We start from the raw sequence: 20,299 nt of genomic DNA, 5'->3' as shown, positions 1-20,299 counted from the left end.
ATACAAATACACTGCATGTTACAAGCGATATTGCAGTTAATGGTAGCCTCAGGTACCTTGGCGGCACGAGACGAAATCATGCCGAACCAGGTTTATCCACATGTGCGGGTTTATATTCATGGGTTCCATAACCCGCCAGGAGTTTTGGCAAAGTCAGGTAGTCCCAAGTTGAGAGGTGACGCGCTGAAGACGTGCAAAAACAATGCTTTTCGATTTGGGAATTAAAGTCCCACTGGGTAATTTTTACAGTGTGCATCATAAGACACGCTAACAATAACCGTACCGACACTCACCTTGGCGGATGACAGCACATTTCGATGATGCAGTCTCGTGGAGCCATCAGACAGCGGGAGGAGGCGCGATGGCAGGCGGGGCATGGGCTTGCTCATGACGGCAATGAAGATCGCGATGACGGGGCCGCGGCAATCAACTGTATTATCCCTGCCCCCGGGTCATCGTTCCGGCTCGATATTAATAAATCCCGCCCAGCCTCAACATGGCATGGATTAAGTCGGGGAAAAGATTCTGTGATGGAAATGGCTCAGCTCAGTGATGCGTGCTCTGAACGTTGCTCCGGCGGGGCCCGAGAATAAACTGCAGCAGAAGCGCACGTAGAGGTGTTGGAGAGTAATCGCTATATCATTAAAATTCTTCCCCAAACTGACGTCATCAGCACATCAGACGCTTAGCTTTCGCAGTCATTGAAATGGCACTCCAGATTCCACGGAAATAGTAGGACATAATAGATCCACACCCGTATGTACACACGCTATTTATCCGTTAAAAAATGCGGGTGCAGAATGCGTTACACTTCGTGATGTGGATATACTCCACAACTTAGTATTTCAACATTCTGTGGCGGGCCCAAGAGCAGATCCTTAGGGCTACGTCGGTAGGAGTCCAGCATCATAGAGCAAGGACCCAGGTACTGCTCTTGAGCTGTCTCAGCAGACTATTGATAAACATTCAACGATGCCAAAACAACGTCCTGAGTTGCGTCTAGACGGAGGCTGTCGTTTGCTTGGAGCATAAACCCCCAAAAGGGGGATTCTCGATGTGCAATGGTAACCTGCGTGGAATTCCACTGTTATTCAGCAGTTGCCGCAATTAACACAAGCGAAACATCCCACGAAGATTGAGCACTTTCTTCCGGCGAACTAAAACGAGTCCTTGGATAACACAGCTGCATATGCACAACCTCTTTACGTGGTACGGTTGCGGAACGGCCACACGCTTCTTCCGAAATACAAGAAGTAGACTGCACGAGCGGTGACTCCCTCACGCACCCGGTCCCAAAACTCGTCTCCCCTGCGCAGAGCAAAGACCTCCAAGTAAACGGGGTACTAGTCATCACTTGGCACAGACCTGGACGGATGCTTAAAAACGGGCGGGGACTAACGGGACGCAACTGCTGCAACCCCCCCCCAAAAAAAACCAACCTTTCCTCAATTCAGCACAAGTTTTGGCGTCGAGTCGGCGATCCTCAGACCACGTACAATCTTGTTCCACGACCACAAAGTGTAATATTTGCACCATCACAATGACGTGGATCAGTTTGTTCCCCTTGTAATCCGCAAGGGGGGCTACGATAAGGGGGCAACTATGTCCGCCTGTGAACTTCCCGCCTCCGACGTAATTCCTTCCAGAAATGTGTCATCGAACTAGATGCTGCGCTGCTGGTTTTTTAAGGGGCACTGCTTGCTCGCAATGCACTGCCGATGCCAAATGAGATTTGGCACATCAGTTGTTTGTTTGTTTTTATTTTATTTCATGTCCAAATTGACCATTGTCTTCTTTACTGCTACGGTCATCTGTACATTGTTTCTGCTCCGTTTATGGGCCGTGAAGTTCCAAATGTCTCAGACAGATCCACGCTGGCACGCGATCTGCAGATAGACCAAGCGGGAATTCCCCCATGTGCACGTAACACCGTGTTGCAAAATTCCCTGTTCCACGTGATGCGCGCACAAAATAAACATCAAGCACCAAAGCCTTTATCAAGTGATACCGGTCTCGTACTGGACTTGCTGCATCAACCATAAATGCGAAAGGTCGCCTCGATTCTGACTCTTCTAAGGTGCCACAAACCGCAAGGCGTTCTCCTCGGGGTTCGTTGACCAGACTGTCTGACAAGCTGCCCCTCTTGCACGATTGATTTTTTTTTGTTTTAGAAGGGGGGGTGTCCCTTTAACGAGGTTGAAGGTGACGCACAGGGGTGACTCGGCCAGTCACGTCCTGACTCATTAATCTTAGCGTCTGCCTCACGACGGCGTTGATTTCTTGTTCTGGGAATGAGGAGGAAGGCATCCATCTTGTCTAGTCAGAAGATTCAGAAAGGATGGGCCAGCGGAAGGAAACTAGTGACGCCTTGCATTGTCACTGAGAATAGTCTCTTCTCCAGGTGTAAAATTACGACTATAATATACAACTATTAGGACACCATAAAGACATTCATATCGTAACTCTAGTTCTAGCTAGTAACGAAATTTTCTCGTCCTTCAGTAATATAATAATACCATCAAACCTTACTACAAATATTTCGTTTTGCATCAAAAGCAGTTTGTCGCCATTCAACGTTTCCTCGTTTGTACGGCATGTTATGCTAACTGTGGCGATATCCCATTCAAGCAATCATTCAAACTGAAACCGCTCTTATTGAAGTCCTAAAGTCCAAGCACCTGCAATCGTAGAGCAACTCGACACCCCGTTCGAACTTAAAATAGGAGAAACCCGTCACAACATAATTATGGCACTCTCTTTTGAATGCACTGCAAACAGTTTTAAACTGGTGACCAGAGTGCACTCCGAAAGTGTGAGCTAATCGATTCCATTCAAAGAAACCCACGAGCTAAACTGAATTTAAACTGTTTTCAAGATGGGTCAATGTGTTTTGGTTGCCGTCTTGGTTTGAAGTGACCATCAAACATTTATTGAAACAACTGCAAAAGAGATTTCTAAGTACACGCGGACGCAAATACCCCTCCCGGTCTCGTTTAGACAGAGGAATGAAATTGACGGCGAAGTTCCGCGACGAGGCCGGAATTACTGCTGAAGGGCAGATGGGCGGGAAGGTTTCACCACGGACCATGGTTTCAACAAGGAGTGGTCAGCGGCCCAACCGAGAGGTCATTACGAGGTCAGGCGATGACCGTAAGTCACTACTGGTCAGACAACAAAAGACGGGGGTGGGGGAGTGGATGGACACGTAGGCTACGGCATGAGTTGCGAACTTAAGATATAAGCAGACGAACATGACAATGACATCACCGGCACTTTCCTGTATTGTTCTGAGATTTCTTGAAATACATGTGCGACAAAGGTCACGTTGTATCTGGCGTCGATACACAAAATTATAGCCCCGACAAAATTGTGCTCGGTGTTGGTAATAAATAAAAGAATGCTATAAATGATGCTGGTACCCGATATTACGATTCAAAGCAGGACCTAGCCAGCGGTCGTTGCAGCCTCTCACGGAAATGCTCTGTTGCTCGATTATGAAAGTTAACAAAGCGACCAGTTCGACTGGCCACTATGAATAGCGCGTGATAGAATTAGGAACAGGCGCCCAGCCACGTCAGATGGGTCATGGGCCTGGATTCGAGATGATCACCTTGGAAGAGGTCAGCCTCGGGCAACGGTCAAAAAGATAACACGCACCGCTGGCTGCAGTTACCAACAAATTTGGGAACAGTAATTCAATTTTCCCAAGTGTCTATGCCCAAATGACCATGGGTGTCGATACCAAACGGCTCCTCAGCTGAACACACCTACGAAAACAACAAGACTTCAGTACTATGCTCAGTGCGTCTTCAGCGTTCGCCACTGAGGGTGCAAATCAGGACAGCGTTTGCCTCTTGGTCCACACACACTACCCGAGTAGTCCAAACTTTGGACGCTGGTTAGCGATTAGTACCCTACTTAGTACGTCACGTTTCTTTCAACGCTTCAAAATCACGACAGTCATCTCGTAACGGCATTTCATCCAAACGCCCCCCGACCGTAGGACTGCGGTGTTCTCGGGTAATCTAAGACACAGAATATGAACTACAGCGAAGTCTTCATTTATCAGAGCCTCCTGCGGCCTTGCATTTTCTCGTGTGGAGCATTTTTTTTAATATTTCTTGAACTGCAAACGTTGCATATTTTAATAAGGCATTTGCAGGTAGCTTATCACGGCTACCGTTTAAAGTCACCAATGCAGTGTCTAAACATCACACAGGAATTTGAAATGGCGTCTTTAATCGTCCATAGTTTTGGAGCAAACGGTTTCGTTCTCTGCTCCGAGTCTTCTTTCCCTTCTGCCAAAGCCACGCTCTCGAGGAATGGCGTGTGCACCACTCCGGCGAAAGCAAATGGACGCCAGCGCCAGCGCGCCATTTTAAGGTCAGCGACAGCTGACTGTGATCGGAATTATGGACAGAGAACAATGTCTTCCAGTCATCGCTGCGGGGCGGGGGCGGGCGGGAATGACCGCAGAAGTCTAGGCCAACTTTCAATGGCTAGACAATGCAGAGTCGACCTTCAGGTATTACAGGTACTCTCTATTACCCAGGTCTGTTTGAGGAGCGGGGACCGTAGCTGTGAATGATCATGTATAGGTAAGATGGGGTCAGGCACAAATTGGGAAATAGGCGCCCTTGAAACTAGCAACGCTCCTCCCGGCCATGACAGGCGCAGGCCAACAGAAATCGTGGCCTGGTGTAAAGAGTATCATTCCTTTGTATCGACGACACAATGTCGCCACGGTTAGGTACTGGAAAATTTACTGTTGGTTTTATCCTTGCCGGAAGAATGTTGTCACTAAATCTCTCCCACAAAACTTAACTAGTTAACGTCAAGTTTTCCAATGCAGACAGCTCTTTCTTAAGCGTTGTCGAGTGACTACGCCCGTGCAAATATTACCACGGAAGATACTATACATGTAGTATGGGGCGTGGCTGTCCAATTTTAATTAGAACTGGATTTACAATAATGAATACAGCAGCCGACCAATCAGGTTTCACTTGACCGAGGCAGAAACGTTTCGAGAATCGAGACCGAGGCTGTTCAGCGAGTGCGTTGCTCAACTAAGACAAAGAAGGTCGCAATGAAAGATGTCCTTCAAAGCGTTTGGCCGACGATGACCACACACACGTTAATCTCAGGGCGATTGGGTCTCTGCTGGGAGCCCGCTGTGTGGTCTATGCCTACATAAACAGAGGAGTGGTCGGACGGTAAAAAAATATTTCCCAAGTTAACCTGCGGAGAAAATGCCTATAATTATGAATGACCAAATATGCCCCCTACGAAAGCAAATGCAGGCTATTCCTGATGACTGAGACTGGCACGCTGCTCCTTTGTAAGTTTGAGTTTTGGAACAAAGAGGGCTTAAAGGTTATGATCCTACTGTAAAAATTAAGCACTGGTTAACCAATATGTATAAAAGGGCTGCTTGAAAACCTTTTGGGAACCGGTAGGTTGTTTTTTTTTCTAGTTTGTGACATGTCCTCGCCAGTAGACCTATTTCCCGAGGAAGCGGAAATCTGGGATAAGAAGTTGCCGGCTGAATGAAAAATTGGACACTGGTTACCATAACCTCCGTCTCATGTTTACTGCCCACGACTAATTCGCTCTAAACCGCATTTCGCCGTCCTCGTAAATTTTGCTTGGCACTTTTCGGCTCTACATTCCCGTGATACGATGGGCTCGGATGGGTTGAGGGAGGTACAAACCTGAAATGTTGCCTCGTCATGTATCGGTATTTTCTGATTGTGCTGAAGACAGATGAGTGTGCTTCAGTACTCTGCGTGCATGTGTTTTTTCAGTCCTTTTTTTGCAAACCCCAAAACACTGAACTGCCCATGGACAGTCACCATGACGTTGCAAACCCCATAAAATACTCTTGTCCACACGCAAGTGGAAGTTGGCGTGAAAGCAGAGTGGAGGAAAAAAAACACCAGGGACCTTAAACAAAAAAGTACATCCAGGGTCGCGTTAAAATACCGAGGGTGGGACCGCGCCGGGGTTCGCAGCCTGCCTTTGTGCGAAACTATGTGAAGAATGATCATCGGAGCGTCATTATGGGGACACATTCATAGCTCAAGATCCGTGCACATACACAGACTCGATTCAAAACACCAAATTTCAGTGGCATGCGTCATCTGATCGACTGTACTTTTTTCTTAAAAAGTTTACATCTTGTCGTGGTCGCAATCGCCCACCGAAACCTCAAGCAAGACAATGCACAAGCCAATTTATACGACGGATACTTACTGTTTAAATGGTGACAATTTGTCGATCGAGCAAACTTGCTTTAGGTTTCTCAATTCCTGTAATTATTGAGATTTGTCAGCACAGCTGATAATTCTATGCTGAAGAAAGTGCTGTTTGTAAGTACCCCCCGCAGAGACAAAGGGGGAGCAACTTGACGACAAAATTTACAAGCTACGACTAGACTAAAATTAATTAACCCACTAAAATAAACACACAGGAAAGCTGTTATTATGGATGCACATTGGGCGATGCAAGCACTTTCGTGTATCTTGCTACCGCCTTTATCACTCATTCTGAAGTGCTCAACAAAAGAGACCCCACTACATGTCAGAAAACAGAGCTGTGTGACTTATAGACCATTGAGTAAAGAACAGAGACGAACTCTGCCAGTCGCAACTCAATACAACGATTTCCAAGTTCCTGAAAGCTGCCTAGCGACCATTTCTTCGCTGATTTCATGTGACTAGCGGTCGCGATTGAGAGACATGGCGCGCCAGGCATAATTCAAATATGCCAGGTCCAATCAGGACCCGACGGCTGCGGTCAGGCTTGTCATCTGGATTTCCTCCTTGATTTGTGCGTGGGAGACACAAGAAACGGGGCCAGAGGCGAGCTTAATGGCTGAGCTCCAAAGCCTTGGTCTCTTTTCAAGTCCATTACAGAATGCCCGTGTTGGGGCAAGGATCTACTGACGGCCAAAACAAACAATCTAGCATCCCAGACGTATCTACTTCCTGCAACGCGGACATCAATTCTGAATTCTTGGAACATGTTAGAAATTGCTCCAGATTTCTCTAAAAGTGAACAGGGGCGCGTCTGACAAGACCATATGTCTGTGGCTGGGGCTATGCACAGTAGCATTCCAATGGCAAAGCCACAGCCACGGTGACAGATCTCCCAATTTGGACAGGGTCCGGAAGAAATATGATGGCAATGACTATTGATTCCTTGGTATAAAATCCTCCTTTCACTCCTAAAAACTTCCCCAAATCGCTTTCTCCCTAGAAAGCACAACTGTGGTATACCAAAATTGCTACTTTGAAACCATAGTGTCTCAAAATCTGGCAGACAATGTCACTTCAACGAAGAAAAGCGAAATATTAACCAGAGACTTTTACATACGTATTGACTGTAACTAGAAAAGACAACTGGTTATTCATTTTACGAAGAAAAAAATTTCATTGAGAAAAGGCTCCATAATAATTATGAACAGCTTCAGCGAAGCTACGCTCTTTACGACTTCTACATGTTTCGACAGAACTTACCTGAAAAGGCAAATTTCTTTCACCAGATCTTCATTTCAACAGTGGCTGTGAAAACAAAAGATATACATATCTGTAAGCTCCTCTCTGAGTTCCCGGACCTAAGTTGACTTTCGCATAAAGCAAGGATTTCTGTATTTTAACTAATCATTTATCTTATGCCACTGTCGTTAACAATGGCGTTCTGTTTGTTGAAAGTGAACATTCCGTTGCTTATTGATTGTTTTTCTAATGGCCCACTTGTTTGGGCTTGTTCACCTCTTGATACGTACGCCCACGACAAGACAAGACGTTGTCATAGCCGAGGTGGCTCATAGCCAAGTTGGCCAACGCCAAGTTAGCTAGAAAACAAGGTCTTATGCCAAACATTAAAAACATAGTTGAACATGACCCACTAACCGCGTGGGCATACCCGGGTTGACATTCACAAGCTATGCGGTGACTTAAAGGGGCAGTTACGTGGTAAAGGGTCTCTCTTCGCTAATCATGACAATTGGCGTACTCGGCGGGGGGGGGGGGGTGGTCAAGTGGAGGGGAAGTCCCCCACGGTGTATGTTTCAATTTTTCAGGGAATACAAAGCAGCAGTTCAGAGACGTACAAACACCTTTTGAAGGAGGGTTGCTTAACAGATGGAAAAGATATGACAGATGTTTCTTGAAACAAATTCCAATTTTGTCGCCCTCCGAGTACCGCACGACCGACAAGCTGAGGCTAGTCTTAATCGAGGCTGCACGTGGCATTACATGGATTAATCAAGACTTAGTCATCACCAGACAAGAAACGCAACCTCTCGAGATGCACATGCAGTCTGAATTGTAGTGAAGAAGTGAGCTGTTTAAATGAACTTTGAGGCCATTCCTCCCCATCGCTCATCCCCCGTTACTAGTGATTTGACATGTGATTGACTTGATTACAACTCCGGTACCGTTTGCTTGAATTGCATTAACGTTTCACGACACCAGTTGTTCAGCACATTCTGACGATGACTATTTCCGGCCCGCAAGTTTGCAAGTTGTTTCTTTTTAAGATCGCATACAGTGTTGATTAATCATTTTTTTATGCAAGACTTAAGAATAAACAGCGAGGAATGTTTCACTTGAAGCGTCTTTACAAGTCGCATTATTCTATTTTAGCTTTCAGCGATAAAAGCGAACTGCACGGTATTTCGAACAGAAAACTGATGCTATAACATACTAGGGTTTCCGTATAGCAGAATTAATTTATTATTATTATTATTATTATTGTTATTCATATTATTCATTTCTGGTAATGACACCACGGATCCCTCAAAAGCACCCCAGGCACTGTAGGTCGCAAGCCTGAAGCAACCTGTAGAGAGGAGACAGTGAGAAGCAGTTACAGTTTTAGAGGTGGGAGGAAAACCCCAGAGGAATATTCTGGGTAAAAGCCACGGAATCAGGTAGGGACTGAAAATCCAATTCACATGTGAACCGAGCCGGGAAGCGAACCCGGGACCACAGAGGTGGAAGGCGAGGAAAGAACCACTGCGCCAACCCGACTCCCCCATTTTGTGTGCTGAACATCGTCATTATTAACTGCAAGTCCTACAGTCCCTCCCCACATCTTTTAAAATGTGGAAACACCAGCGAGCAACCCAACCAAACAGCCGCAGGCACGTCAGATGGTTGATCTCAATTAATTATTGTATAATTGGCGTCCTCAGTCACCTGTTCACTGAGGGAAATCCGGCGACTGTTTTATGAATAGTTTTAAGCAGCTGAAGTGATTCCCCCCTCCACAACAGTGACTCCACTGTCCTCCATGGAAACATTAAATATACAAGCTGTGGATATGACATTTAACGCGCACTACGTGTAGAGTGTACTTAAATTCCTCCTCTTAGCTACTTTATTAGACTCTAAAAATTGTATGTGAATGCACATACACGCATTCGACGCGATTTTCGTTCATACATGATTACGACTGAAGGTAAGTTCACTTCTGACAGAAACTTGCGATTTTTAGTTTCATCACGGAAAAAGAAAGGCTTCCGACGCAGAAACTGCTGTAGCCCTAACGAGGCTTTTCCAGGGGAATGTCGAAGCCATCTCGAACCATTCGTGTCCCAGGTCAGTCAACAGAATACCCGCCAAGATAAGGCACGCCAACGTTAATACCCGCTCACAGCGAGCTGAAGGGTTTTTTTAATCAGTTTACACTCTGGCGTTCTTTTTAACAATCTCAAAAAATGTAGCCCATAGCTTCGAAATATTGCAGCCACCGCAGTTCGCACGCAGTTAACTGCGTGTTCGCAGCAATCTTTGCCAATTAAAATAATCAGAACCCCTTTTTTGCCTCCAAATCATCCCCTAACGACCCCTAAACGGTTCACGCCGAGTTTTATGGATAAATATAAATGCCCCGCGCCGGAGTGTAAAGGTGGCCGCGGTTGGACGCACACGGGAGTCGGCGGCCGATCCGCGATGGGGGATCCCTGGCTCACAAAGCTGCGAGGTATAACCCCAGGGACCTAAAGGATGGAATGCAAGGTGAAATTATGACTTTTTTCCTTTCTGCGGGTTGAAATTTCTGACATTCTTCATCATTATCTGGATTTTGTTTAGGATTTCTGATCCTCGACTGATACCCACGCGAGACTCACTCGGTAACTCACTGACGGCGTGCAGCTCACTTTCTGGGAAGTTACACGGAGGCTCTGAAAGTGTATAGCCTGGTAAAGGTCAGATATTTGGCCGTCTTAAAATTGAGGTTTTTTCTTATCTTCCATTATTGTTCAGTCAAATCCCATGTTTGTTAAGAACTTTATGATTCACATACCTAACTCAATTTTGGTCATTAAAGAGAGGAGTATAGGGTTTTCTCCGGAAACTGGACAAAAATAGATGTAAAAAAATACACTTTAAAGAGGTTTCAGAAACTTTACACTTGGTGTGTAAATGTGCATGAAGGTAGCTGGGTTAATGACGGCATGGAAAATATGCAAAGTTGGACGATGACACAGAGGTTGAACTAATACAGTCTGTTTGTTTCACGCGATGGATCCGAATATAGATCAGTAATCCGCCGTTTGGTTCACTGACACCAGAGCCCACCTCTCATGGAGGGTGAAAATCCAGCGCTGGGACCATGTCCTGATCAGGATCCGGATCCGTGTGAAACAAACAGGGCCTCTACGGCAGACATCTTCAGTTCCAAATGAGATCAGAGCGTGCAATGGCCAAAGCATGTTTTCGGCTGGGACTGATGAAGGCTCAGGCCGACGAAACGATTAGTTTCGTTGATCCGACTTCGAATCTCATCCGGTGAACTATTTAGTGGGTCGGGTCTGTATAGTCGATCTCCACTTGGCTGATGTAACAAGCACGGTTAATTTTCTGCCAGATGAAATCCTCAGGGCGTTTGCCCACGTGTTAAGAAACAAAACACCTCGATTCTCTGAATTCATCAGCAGTCGTTAATCGAAGGTTTTTGGCTGCGCCGCAAACTGTATATACAGAGGGCCTGCGTATGACGTCACGTTAAAGGGCATTTCTGTCTTCCTCTAGGACAGGCTCGAGTAAACCTTCTGTGCATGCATTCATTGTCACTGAATCTAATAACAAAACGTCCCCTGGAAGGGCGCTCCACGCAGGCCCTCTACAATATATAATTTTTTCCACTGTCCCTATTCTTAAATATTTTTCTTATCAAAAACGAATAGTTTGAACATTTTGATAATCCCTCCTGACGGAATTGTACAAACTAACCAAGTTTTAATGGAATGGGCTTGTTTATGCCCACATACGTTTTGTTCGAATAAGAGTACACAGCGACAACAGCCTGAACACAGCTTGTAAACTTAAACACGCAGGAGAGATTCGATTAAACAGGTTTCGAATGACATGGTATTTAGTGTACCTTAAATTACACGTCTGGGCAGGTATATCTTACCAAGCATTTGTCACAATAAGGTGTTTTCAAGGCATGTTCGGGAAACAATTTTAGCGGAGTGCACGCCGCCCCCCTCGATCTCCGTGCAAACTACGCACTGCCTAATAATAGTTGACATTATCGAGATTGTTTACGCTGTAAGTGGACGTAATTCGCGAGCGGGAAGCACTCCAGCTTGAGTTCCTGTAACAAGTCGCTCAAGGGAAAGCAGACAAACGGGTTCGGAGGCCAAGGTGAGGAAAGCTGCCACGTCGGCGTCACGAGTTAAAAATCGTACCCCTACAGGGTACAGACAAGTAAATAACCTGCCATAGACAACAGTGATAATATCCCCACTTAAAAAACAGGAAAAATACTTCCAAGTTTCACAGGTGTTCAGGACACACATCAAATTAAAGCTCACTTCCTCATCTTTCAGTTTTCAGTGGTTTAAACTGATGTCTTTCGAAGATATTTCTTTCCAGAGAAAATCACCCCTCAAAACAGTCATGGGGCCCACCGCCATTTTGAAAATGGATGCCTATACACTCCATTGCAAAATAGAGCAATTTGGAGGGCCCCGTTTAGTCCGATACCTTCAGAAATACAAGCTGGCTGTCCTGTCCCTGCATTTCATCCACCTTTTTAACGAAACCCCCAGTCCATGTGCCATGAAATACTCTGATAGCAGAGAATTTGGCAGCCTACAAGTCGTGATTCGGTCCGCGCAGGCAGTTTTGGACTTATTTACTGGCGTGGCCTGCACTGCAACCCTCAATACTGAGAACAGCCTGTTAATGGGGATGCGCGAGTCACGTGTAAGCAAAATGTTCATTACCATTCCAAATGCGCAGTCACAGTATTGAAGGACACTGTTGAAACGTGTGCACGTTACAGAATACAGGTAGCAAGCTCTCAGCAGTCAACAGATTTGCACTGCACAGGTAGAGAAACTAGCTTACTACATGTCGGTTACACTTCCACTACCTACCAGCCGTGTTCCACGTTGAGTTTTCATTGCTGTTCACCCAGTAAGCTGTGTACGAAGAACTGTTTACTTTCAGTAAAATGGGAAGTTTGCCTCTCTCAGAAGAAAAAGACCATGGGAGAGGAACGGGGAAATACGAAAATACGAAAAACAAACATAACCAGTCTGTGCTGCACGCTAAGGTGACGCATGTGACCACGCACTCGAGGGGAATACCATCAATTGTACATTTCCACGTTGTGCAATTCACGTATGCATAATGCTTATTTTGAAATGCTCCGAACAAATGTTTTTCTGGAGCAGTCTGGACAATGGCAATTTCGTATAGTTTGTCGCATCGGCAGCCGCGCGGAAACCCGTCCGGACATGTTTGAGTTCATGGGGGTCATGTTGGCGCGCGCACACCGATTGGTAAATAGACTAGGGTGTAAAGTTCGGTTCTGTCAACAGACACTCCACCCAAAAATAGTACGATGGACAGATTTTTATTGCTGGAGGCGAAGTGAAACATTAAAAAGGCACAACCAAGATGAACTGAAAGAATCCACGTTCAACGAAGATAACAAACGGCACGTTAATTAACATCCCCTTTCAGATATCGGTTTCCGCTTATGTCACAATGTGCGTTTCAATATTTTGTTTCGGGAAGAAGTTAAAGCAAGTTACGAGGTAGCAGCTCGCAAAACATTTATGATGCATGACGCAACACATCGTACTATTGCGAAATAAAACGCAACCAGACAGACATAATTTCCAAATTTACATCTGAGTTACCATTACAATCAAAATACATGTACCGCGACATGTCTACCAGAGATTACCTGCCCCCCCGAGCAAGCAACTGTCTTTGGCATTGAAAAATTTCAACATGTTATCATTCATCAGTTGCAGAATTTTCCCCCAAAATAATGACGACCCAACTCAAGGTTTCGAGCTCAAACTAGCCCAAATTAAGAATAACAGCCCAAGTAAGAATCACTAAAATCTGGGGGAAAAGAACAAAGCTACATCCAAGACAAACTGTGGAACAGGAGGGGAGGGAAAACAGTTGGGGTGTTATACGGTAATTTTTAGTAATATTACGAAAGTTCTCAGTGGCCACACTAAATACAATGTACTTTCACAACGAATTTCGAGCACGGTAATTTCGGCCAATTTTCCTCTAAATGCCTGAACTGCGTGTGTTCCTGTAGGATTAGACAGTTACAGTGCGCTCCCGGAGAAGAGAAAATGCTCCCATCGAGCAAGTGAAATTCCTTTCTTAGAATGCGGCCATGCAAATAACGAACGATCGGCACACACCCCCCCCCCCGAAAAAAAGCTAACAACAATACCCACTTAAAAAAAACCCTGGGAGCTTAAAGGTGACTTTGCGCCCTAAACAAGCCAATCCTGTAGGTATTCTTCAAAAGAACAACCCCAACGGATGATCCAAACTGCAAACTCCTACTGCGTGTTTTAATCACTTTTTTGTTGGTAGGCGAGAAGAAATAAAGAAAACCACACTAACGCCAAATTAAACACCTTCTAAACAAATAGCAGACACAAAAACTGAAATCAAATAAAAAGAACCCATATCAGGAAAATATAAATCACCGCCAATCCAACTGAGCAAAATCTTATTAATTAAAAATTCTCGTCATATAGACTACAGACGCAGATGGAATTTATGTCAGGGCGTCGGCGTGTATGAGGTCAATTCGTGACAAGATGATTGGCAGCTCTGACCACCTACTAAAGTCCGGGTTGAATTTTTGATGTAGCGGTGAAAATGGGCATCAACGACCCACTTTCCAAATTCATGGGTACCTGGCTTCCACATGCACAAACGTTTGACTGTTTGGTCCAAAAATGATTATCCCCACATGCACAATACTAATAGAGCAGGCTTCCGGGGCGCGCAGCTACATTCCTTGCTATGTTTGGGATAACAGTGCCATCGAAAGACGTTAGCACCTTTAAGTTGAGAACGCTCGGGTCCCAGCAAAACTTTCCCACGATCCGAACTACAAGCTACAGCATGCAGGTCCGATTCAAAGTTCTCGGAAGAGGAAAAACATTTTATTTTTTCCAGTGTCACGCTACGTCCATTACAGTTGCATTTCTGCTGCGGAATTCAGGTGAGGGGCATTCCACCCACCCACGCGGATAACCTCTCGGAACAATCACCCTATACTATAGTCATGCCACCCTCCATTTTCTTAATAGTTTGTCATTTTTTTTCACAGTTCACAAACTTGGAGGAGAATTCAAACGAATCTTCTCCCTGATATGGGTGGAATGTCACAGCTGTCATGCCATACATGACGTCAGCGTTCACATTTAGTTAGCGTCGGTTCATTTATTCGCATAAACAAGAAACAGTTGTGAGTTGACTAATCTGCAGTATTGTAATTCAGTTAAGAATAGGCCTATTTCAAAAGAGATGAAACGGGCGCCTTCCCTAAAACCTTTTCTTATTCTAAAGTAATTGCTAACCCCTAGGGTGTATGTAAAATCACACTGAAATCGGAAGATTTAAGACTTCTGGGGTTAAGCTGAACATAATCCGTACAATATTAAAATTAACGTGCATGTACGTGTACATTTCAGATGCCTGAGCCTAGAAATTTTGGGGCGTCCAAACACTGTGTTTAATTAAGAGCTCCAAAACATGCAACGCAAGAAATAGACTGGTGCATGAAGCAAACCTGTCCAATATCCTTTAGTACTGAATCAATAATCTGTGTCAGAAGAGACACTAGAATAACTACGAAATCAATATAAAGTTGGACAAGTACCAGTCTAGTCTTCTGGCTACAATCTCAAGTGACTTGGTTTAACCGTATGGTGGAATATGTCATGTTTAGGTCTTATAGCTTAAGCTGGTGAAACAATGAGGGTCTTGCTAGCTCATGAAAACGTTGCACTTCATCAAGTGAAAAGAGAATGAAGATGGTATGGCTTTGCTCTCATGAAATAGTTCCCCTGAAGTTTGGGAGCAAGACTTGCTTTTACTCAGATAGCCCTGCACCTATCACCAAAGCCAACACCTTCACATAATTGACCAACACCTTCACATTCTAGGCCTCCGGCAATGACGACCTCTTTCGCAGGTCAAACTTCATTCCAATTAAAGAAATTATGCACACATTAAAACCAACGCCTAATAATTCAGATTTCAGCCTCCAACCAGACAGCGATGGAAGAACTATCACAGAAAATATCAAACTGATTAAATCTTCAAAGATGGGAATGCTGTCGGCTGTCCTCCATTATGAGGCCAGGTCACCAGTCTAGTCGAAAGCAGTAGCAACAGTGCATTCCGGATTGAAGGAGCACTTTTTTTCAGGGGAAAGGGGTCAAGGGTGAAAGGGTCAAATAAATAAATGCATTATGTAATTATAATTTCAGTAATCAGAGAGGAGGAATTATAGAGCTTACCCAGCTTTATCTCAGGAAATTCCGCTTACATTATTATTATTTCAATTTCAAATTCCATCTTTATTTCCTTCCTTTTTCCACACTGCATTACATACATGTATTCACACCAGTCTTTAAGCAGGAATGGCACAGAGCCCTCGACTGACAATAATGTGCGGGACTGAACTGAGAATCAGGGAGTGCAAACCACTACCGTCAAGACTGACCGCTGCCGGGGTTGCTCGTCCACGGGTAGACGGACTTTGGCTTTAGCAACTTTCATTCGGTATTCAAATAGTATTAGTAATTTCATTTGAATTTTCAGAGTCAGTCCCTCTCTGGACACAAACATATTTTTATATCGGGGGGGGGGGGTAGGTGAAAACAAGCCAAAACATTCAATGAGCAACATAGAAACACCACAGCCAAAAATAAAGACAAAAACCAAGGACGTATATGTACTTGAGAATGTTTACATCATACATGCACAGTGAAAGCGACATCCTCAGTCACACCTTCCTGTTTTCACCGGAACCAAAGATTCCAAGAACATGTCCACAGTAAATTTCCACTCATGACAATGCGATACTGCATCCAGGTCTTTCGTATCCCCTTACAGAGGTGGACCTGTGCAATTATTTTGTTGTTTTGTGGTCCAGCATTGGTTACATCATCACCATTTCACCCTGCATGTTGTGCAGTGAATCGTATGTGAGAAGGCAGGCTGGATAAGACAATGCTGTGGAATATGACCTGTGTATATTTTGTTACTAAAAACCCAGCCTGTCTGCTATACAGTGTCCAATACGGGCATTATGTATCTCAGTTTTGCAACCACTTTCGTGAAAAATAATGTCTCCAAACGGTGCATGTTGTGACTTGTAACGCTAAACTGGTCATCCTGGTGTGTGGGTTACGCAGACAATGTGCGTAGGAAACGTGTTGGGGTTCTGACCGACGTCCCACGGCCTGACCTCAGAATGACCGCCATAAACTTACCTCTCATGCTCACAGTCGCCCCCGAAAACATCCCTCCAAATGTCGGCGTCCCAGCTTGATTTCAGGCCCTGAGGAGTTGGAAGCATTCACCGATCCGTACAGACCTGCCAGGCAGCTACGAGCTCTGCTAAAATCGTCCGATTGCAGGTCCTTTGGGGGCTAGTTTTCTGCGCTACTTTCCGAGTTCGGCTGTCGACGCTTAACTCCGAGCGTAATTGTTACCACGAATCGCGTGCGTACAGTGTGTGCACCGTGGAGTCCAAATTTAGCTATGCCGTCATCCAACGGCCTTTACGCCGGTCACTGAATTGCCCGAATGTCCAGCTGCATTGGTACATAATCACGGAGACAAATTGGGTATCCTGTCGAACCGCGACTCCTTGGAAGCACCAGCATTCAAAATACAGCTGTAATTATTGCATCTGATTCACAAAAAGTACACAAAAACGTTCAAAAATTACGGAAGACTGCATTCACCCACTACGTGTATTAATATCTTGCGTGTGTACCTCCGGGTCACACGATGACGCATCGGTAAGTCATGAATATTGATGTTTCCGTATCCCGCACACTATCACGCGGCTGTTTCCTTCACTGTTTATTGTGTAGGTCTAGTTCAGCCAGTAAAGCGGCTGATTTTAAGTCCTTGTGCTTACGTGTACAATTATTTAGCTCAGCTAGGAAATCGATATCGGCAGCAGACTTTGGCAAACGACAACCCTGGCTACAGCGGGCTTTGTTCTGAACCTGAAAAAACTGGAAGCTGCACTTCCGCAAAAGCATGTGCCTGGTACGGGCACGCAACAGGCCAACGGTGGCGTAGTCTATAGGTATCTATTGTTTGGGGTGCAAGCTGGGGACTAGAACGGCTTTAGATCGGCGCCCCTGGATGGGAAAATGGGGGTCGAGAAAGGAACGCGGGGACCGGGAATTCCAGGGCTTGTGGCTGTGTCCTTGGTAACGGGGCCTTGGTATGGGGTGCCACCTAGCAACCCACCGTGTTGTGTCTAGATCCAAGGGGGGAATTAAAGGGGAGTTTGGAGCTTAGCCAGGGTGGAACGATGCGGTGTTCCCTTTTTTTTTGGTCATTTTTCTTTCGGAGTTTCATAAGGTAAAAGCAAATAGTTATAACTGCTGGTTATTTTCTCGCGAAAGATTTAACAAGAGTCTATGTGTATTGAACGTTGCACAACCTACATGCACATCACGTAGGCCTACAGGTACGTTATAGCTACTGTAGGCCTATACAGTAAATGTTTTACAATGTAAAACGATGCACAGGTGATAACCGCATGTTTATGAAGATTATCACCCTCTCAAATTCCACAGTGAAAGTGGTATCCCTTTGCAGGTAGTGCCCAATGTAGGCAAAAATAACAGCTGCATTGTGATTACGTAAAATGATAAAACAGGAGTTGAAATACCGCATAATGGTACTACTCGGGGCTACATCTTGTGAATACTCATTTTTTAATTCTATCTGCCAGCTAACGCACCTGATGCAAGTCAAAAATTCTACGGTAGCAACAGGAAGTACGGAAATTCACGTACGGCCGTACGTACCGACAACCCTAACAATAAAGGTCATGTTCGTCCCTGTTCTGAGTGCTTGACCGCATTACGCATTCTATGAATACCTGGTTCATTTCGTTATTTTAATAAATAGGCTACCTTTAATATCTGGGAATAATAATTTCCCATCGAAGGAAATAATTTTCACACCTAGCCAAAAGTACGGATTTCCTTTGGCTGCATGCTTAACTTTGTAACCCCCTAATGACCCTGGTTTTTCACAAAAGCACCGTTATGCAAAACGTCCCTCGACTATATCGTATCTTCCATCCACGTCAGCGACCGCTCGTACGTACGTGGGCGACGAGGGCGACCACCCACGCAAGTTAATGTAATGCTCGGGAAGTTTCGTTGAAGGAGTTTTCTAATTGTTTTTTTTTTCTTCTTTTTTCTTTTTTTTTTTTACCAGGAACGTTATCTTGAATTGGCGGTAGTGCATCGTCTGAGACATCGGCAGTGAAGCTCAGGAGGCTGTGATTTGGTTGAGTTTGGTTTAGTGGAGAATGAATCTGTTTTGAACTTGTTTCGACTCCTCGGTGCTGTTTGCGAGGCACGGAGCATAAAATGCATTTCAAAGGCAGGTTGCCATCCAAAATGCCCTGCAAGTACTTAACTAGTCTGACCTTATCTTTTTCAGAACATATTAATTTATGTGACAATTTATTTTCCGCCAGGCATGAAATGTATTACAGACATGCAGTACGTGGGGGGGGGGCGCTAATCCATGCAGTTTACCCTGCAGTCTCGCAAATTCAATATTTCCACTACAAACAATACGTAAGTTTTAAGGTGATGCTCACTTGAGAACTGCCAGCATCAACACTGTTAGCCTTTCCACGCTGTTGCATCAACATGCTCTGCACGATCGACCGGCGTAGGAGAGCCTTGCATTATATCCTGTCCATTGTTCCCACACCGTCAGCCATAGTTTCTGTTACATGCGTGGAAAGCGAAAGAGGAAGCAATGCTGTAACAGTCAGTTGCGGCTTCAAGTATTTCGGAAATTCTTTTTCCTTTGAAAAACGTGCCGCGAGTCCCGAAGTTCCCTCCTAAACAGAAACTAAATAGTTTTGTTTTACTTTCAATCTGTACATGATCTTCTGCTCTACATAACAGGCCGTATTGTTTGGTCTGAAAATTTTTATTTCTGGGGGATAGGTATACTCCACAGTATAATCATGTATGCATTAGCCCAACCCGCGAGATGTGTGTCAACTGGACTCTCTAGATACCTTTCGAGGCGGCAGTGGCATAACTACGCGGATCACATGCCTATCTCCCCAAATCTGTACCCATCAGCCTTGAGATGAAGTATATACCCTCATTGACAAAATGGAGAGACAGTACAAGCAAGATACAAGCTGGTGGCAAGTTTTTCAACAGAGCTCCGGCTGCGTGAGCGCGGTGCACCCGCAAAGACCATGCAATCCAACAACAGTAGAGACAAGGTACAAGTTTTATGAAGAGCGGATATGGTTTGTGTGTAACGTTGAGTCCATAGAGAACTTTTAAATAGACTGAACAATGAGATGACCTTTCTTGTGCTGTGCTAACGCTTTAAACAATGATACGAAGATTTATATCTCTTTTTCAAATGACAATTGGCCTAAAATTCAAAACTTTACCGTATTTTTGTATGTAACAACAATTATTATGCCGCAGAGCCACTGTCTTACAAAAGGCTGAGAATGTTCATAATTTTTCCAACTCAACAAGAGGAACCCAAACTGAGCTTCAAAGATAAAAGTCTGTGTAACATTTGGACTGACTGCGCAAGTTACACTGCTGACGACTCTTCATTGGCAAATCTGGTGAGATCAATAGCTTCGACTGGCGCCCTCTATCATCAATAATGTTTCGCTCAGCATAAAAAAAATGACAGTGTAATCTCCAGAATATGGAATCATTAGCTACTAAAAAAAATAAATTTTC

The 20,299-nt window shown here is 44.7% G+C and overlaps 1 protein-coding gene across 5 annotated transcripts in view; it reads right to left on the bottom strand.

The window, feature by feature from the left end:
* The window catches only part of LOC110988326 (uncharacterized), a 62,791-nt gene that overhangs the window by 41,841 nt on the left and 651 nt on the right, over positions 1–20,299 (bottom strand). Inside the window, exons 2-3 of one of the 5 annotated variants that reach the window (XM_022251711.2) lie at positions 19,168–19,298; positions 7,518–7,562 (exon numbers count right to left, since the gene is read on the bottom strand). Coding sequence is in view for 1 of the 5 variants with exons in the window: in XM_022251704.2 (XP_022107396.2) it covers positions 294–389 (96 nt within the window). In the remaining 4 variants the exon portion in view is untranslated. Of the gene's footprint in view, positions 1–293; positions 1,423–7,517; positions 7,563–12,244; positions 12,358–12,397; positions 12,636–16,795; positions 17,277–19,167; positions 19,299–20,299 lie in introns of those variants that run through there. The other 4 variants (XM_022251707.2, XM_022251708.2, XM_022251709.2 and 1 more) reach the window with 4 other exon arrangements.

Source organism: Acanthaster planci, linkage group LG10 (assembly GCF_054643075.1).
Source record: "Acanthaster planci isolate LZ-2023a linkage group LG10, COTS_SCS, whole genome shotgun sequence".
NCBI classification, from domain to species: Eukaryota; Metazoa; Echinodermata; class Asteroidea; order Valvatida; family Acanthasteridae; genus Acanthaster; species Acanthaster planci.
The sequence above is the reverse complement of the archived record's forward strand: the minus strand, read 5'-3'. Positions and strand labels throughout refer to the sequence as shown.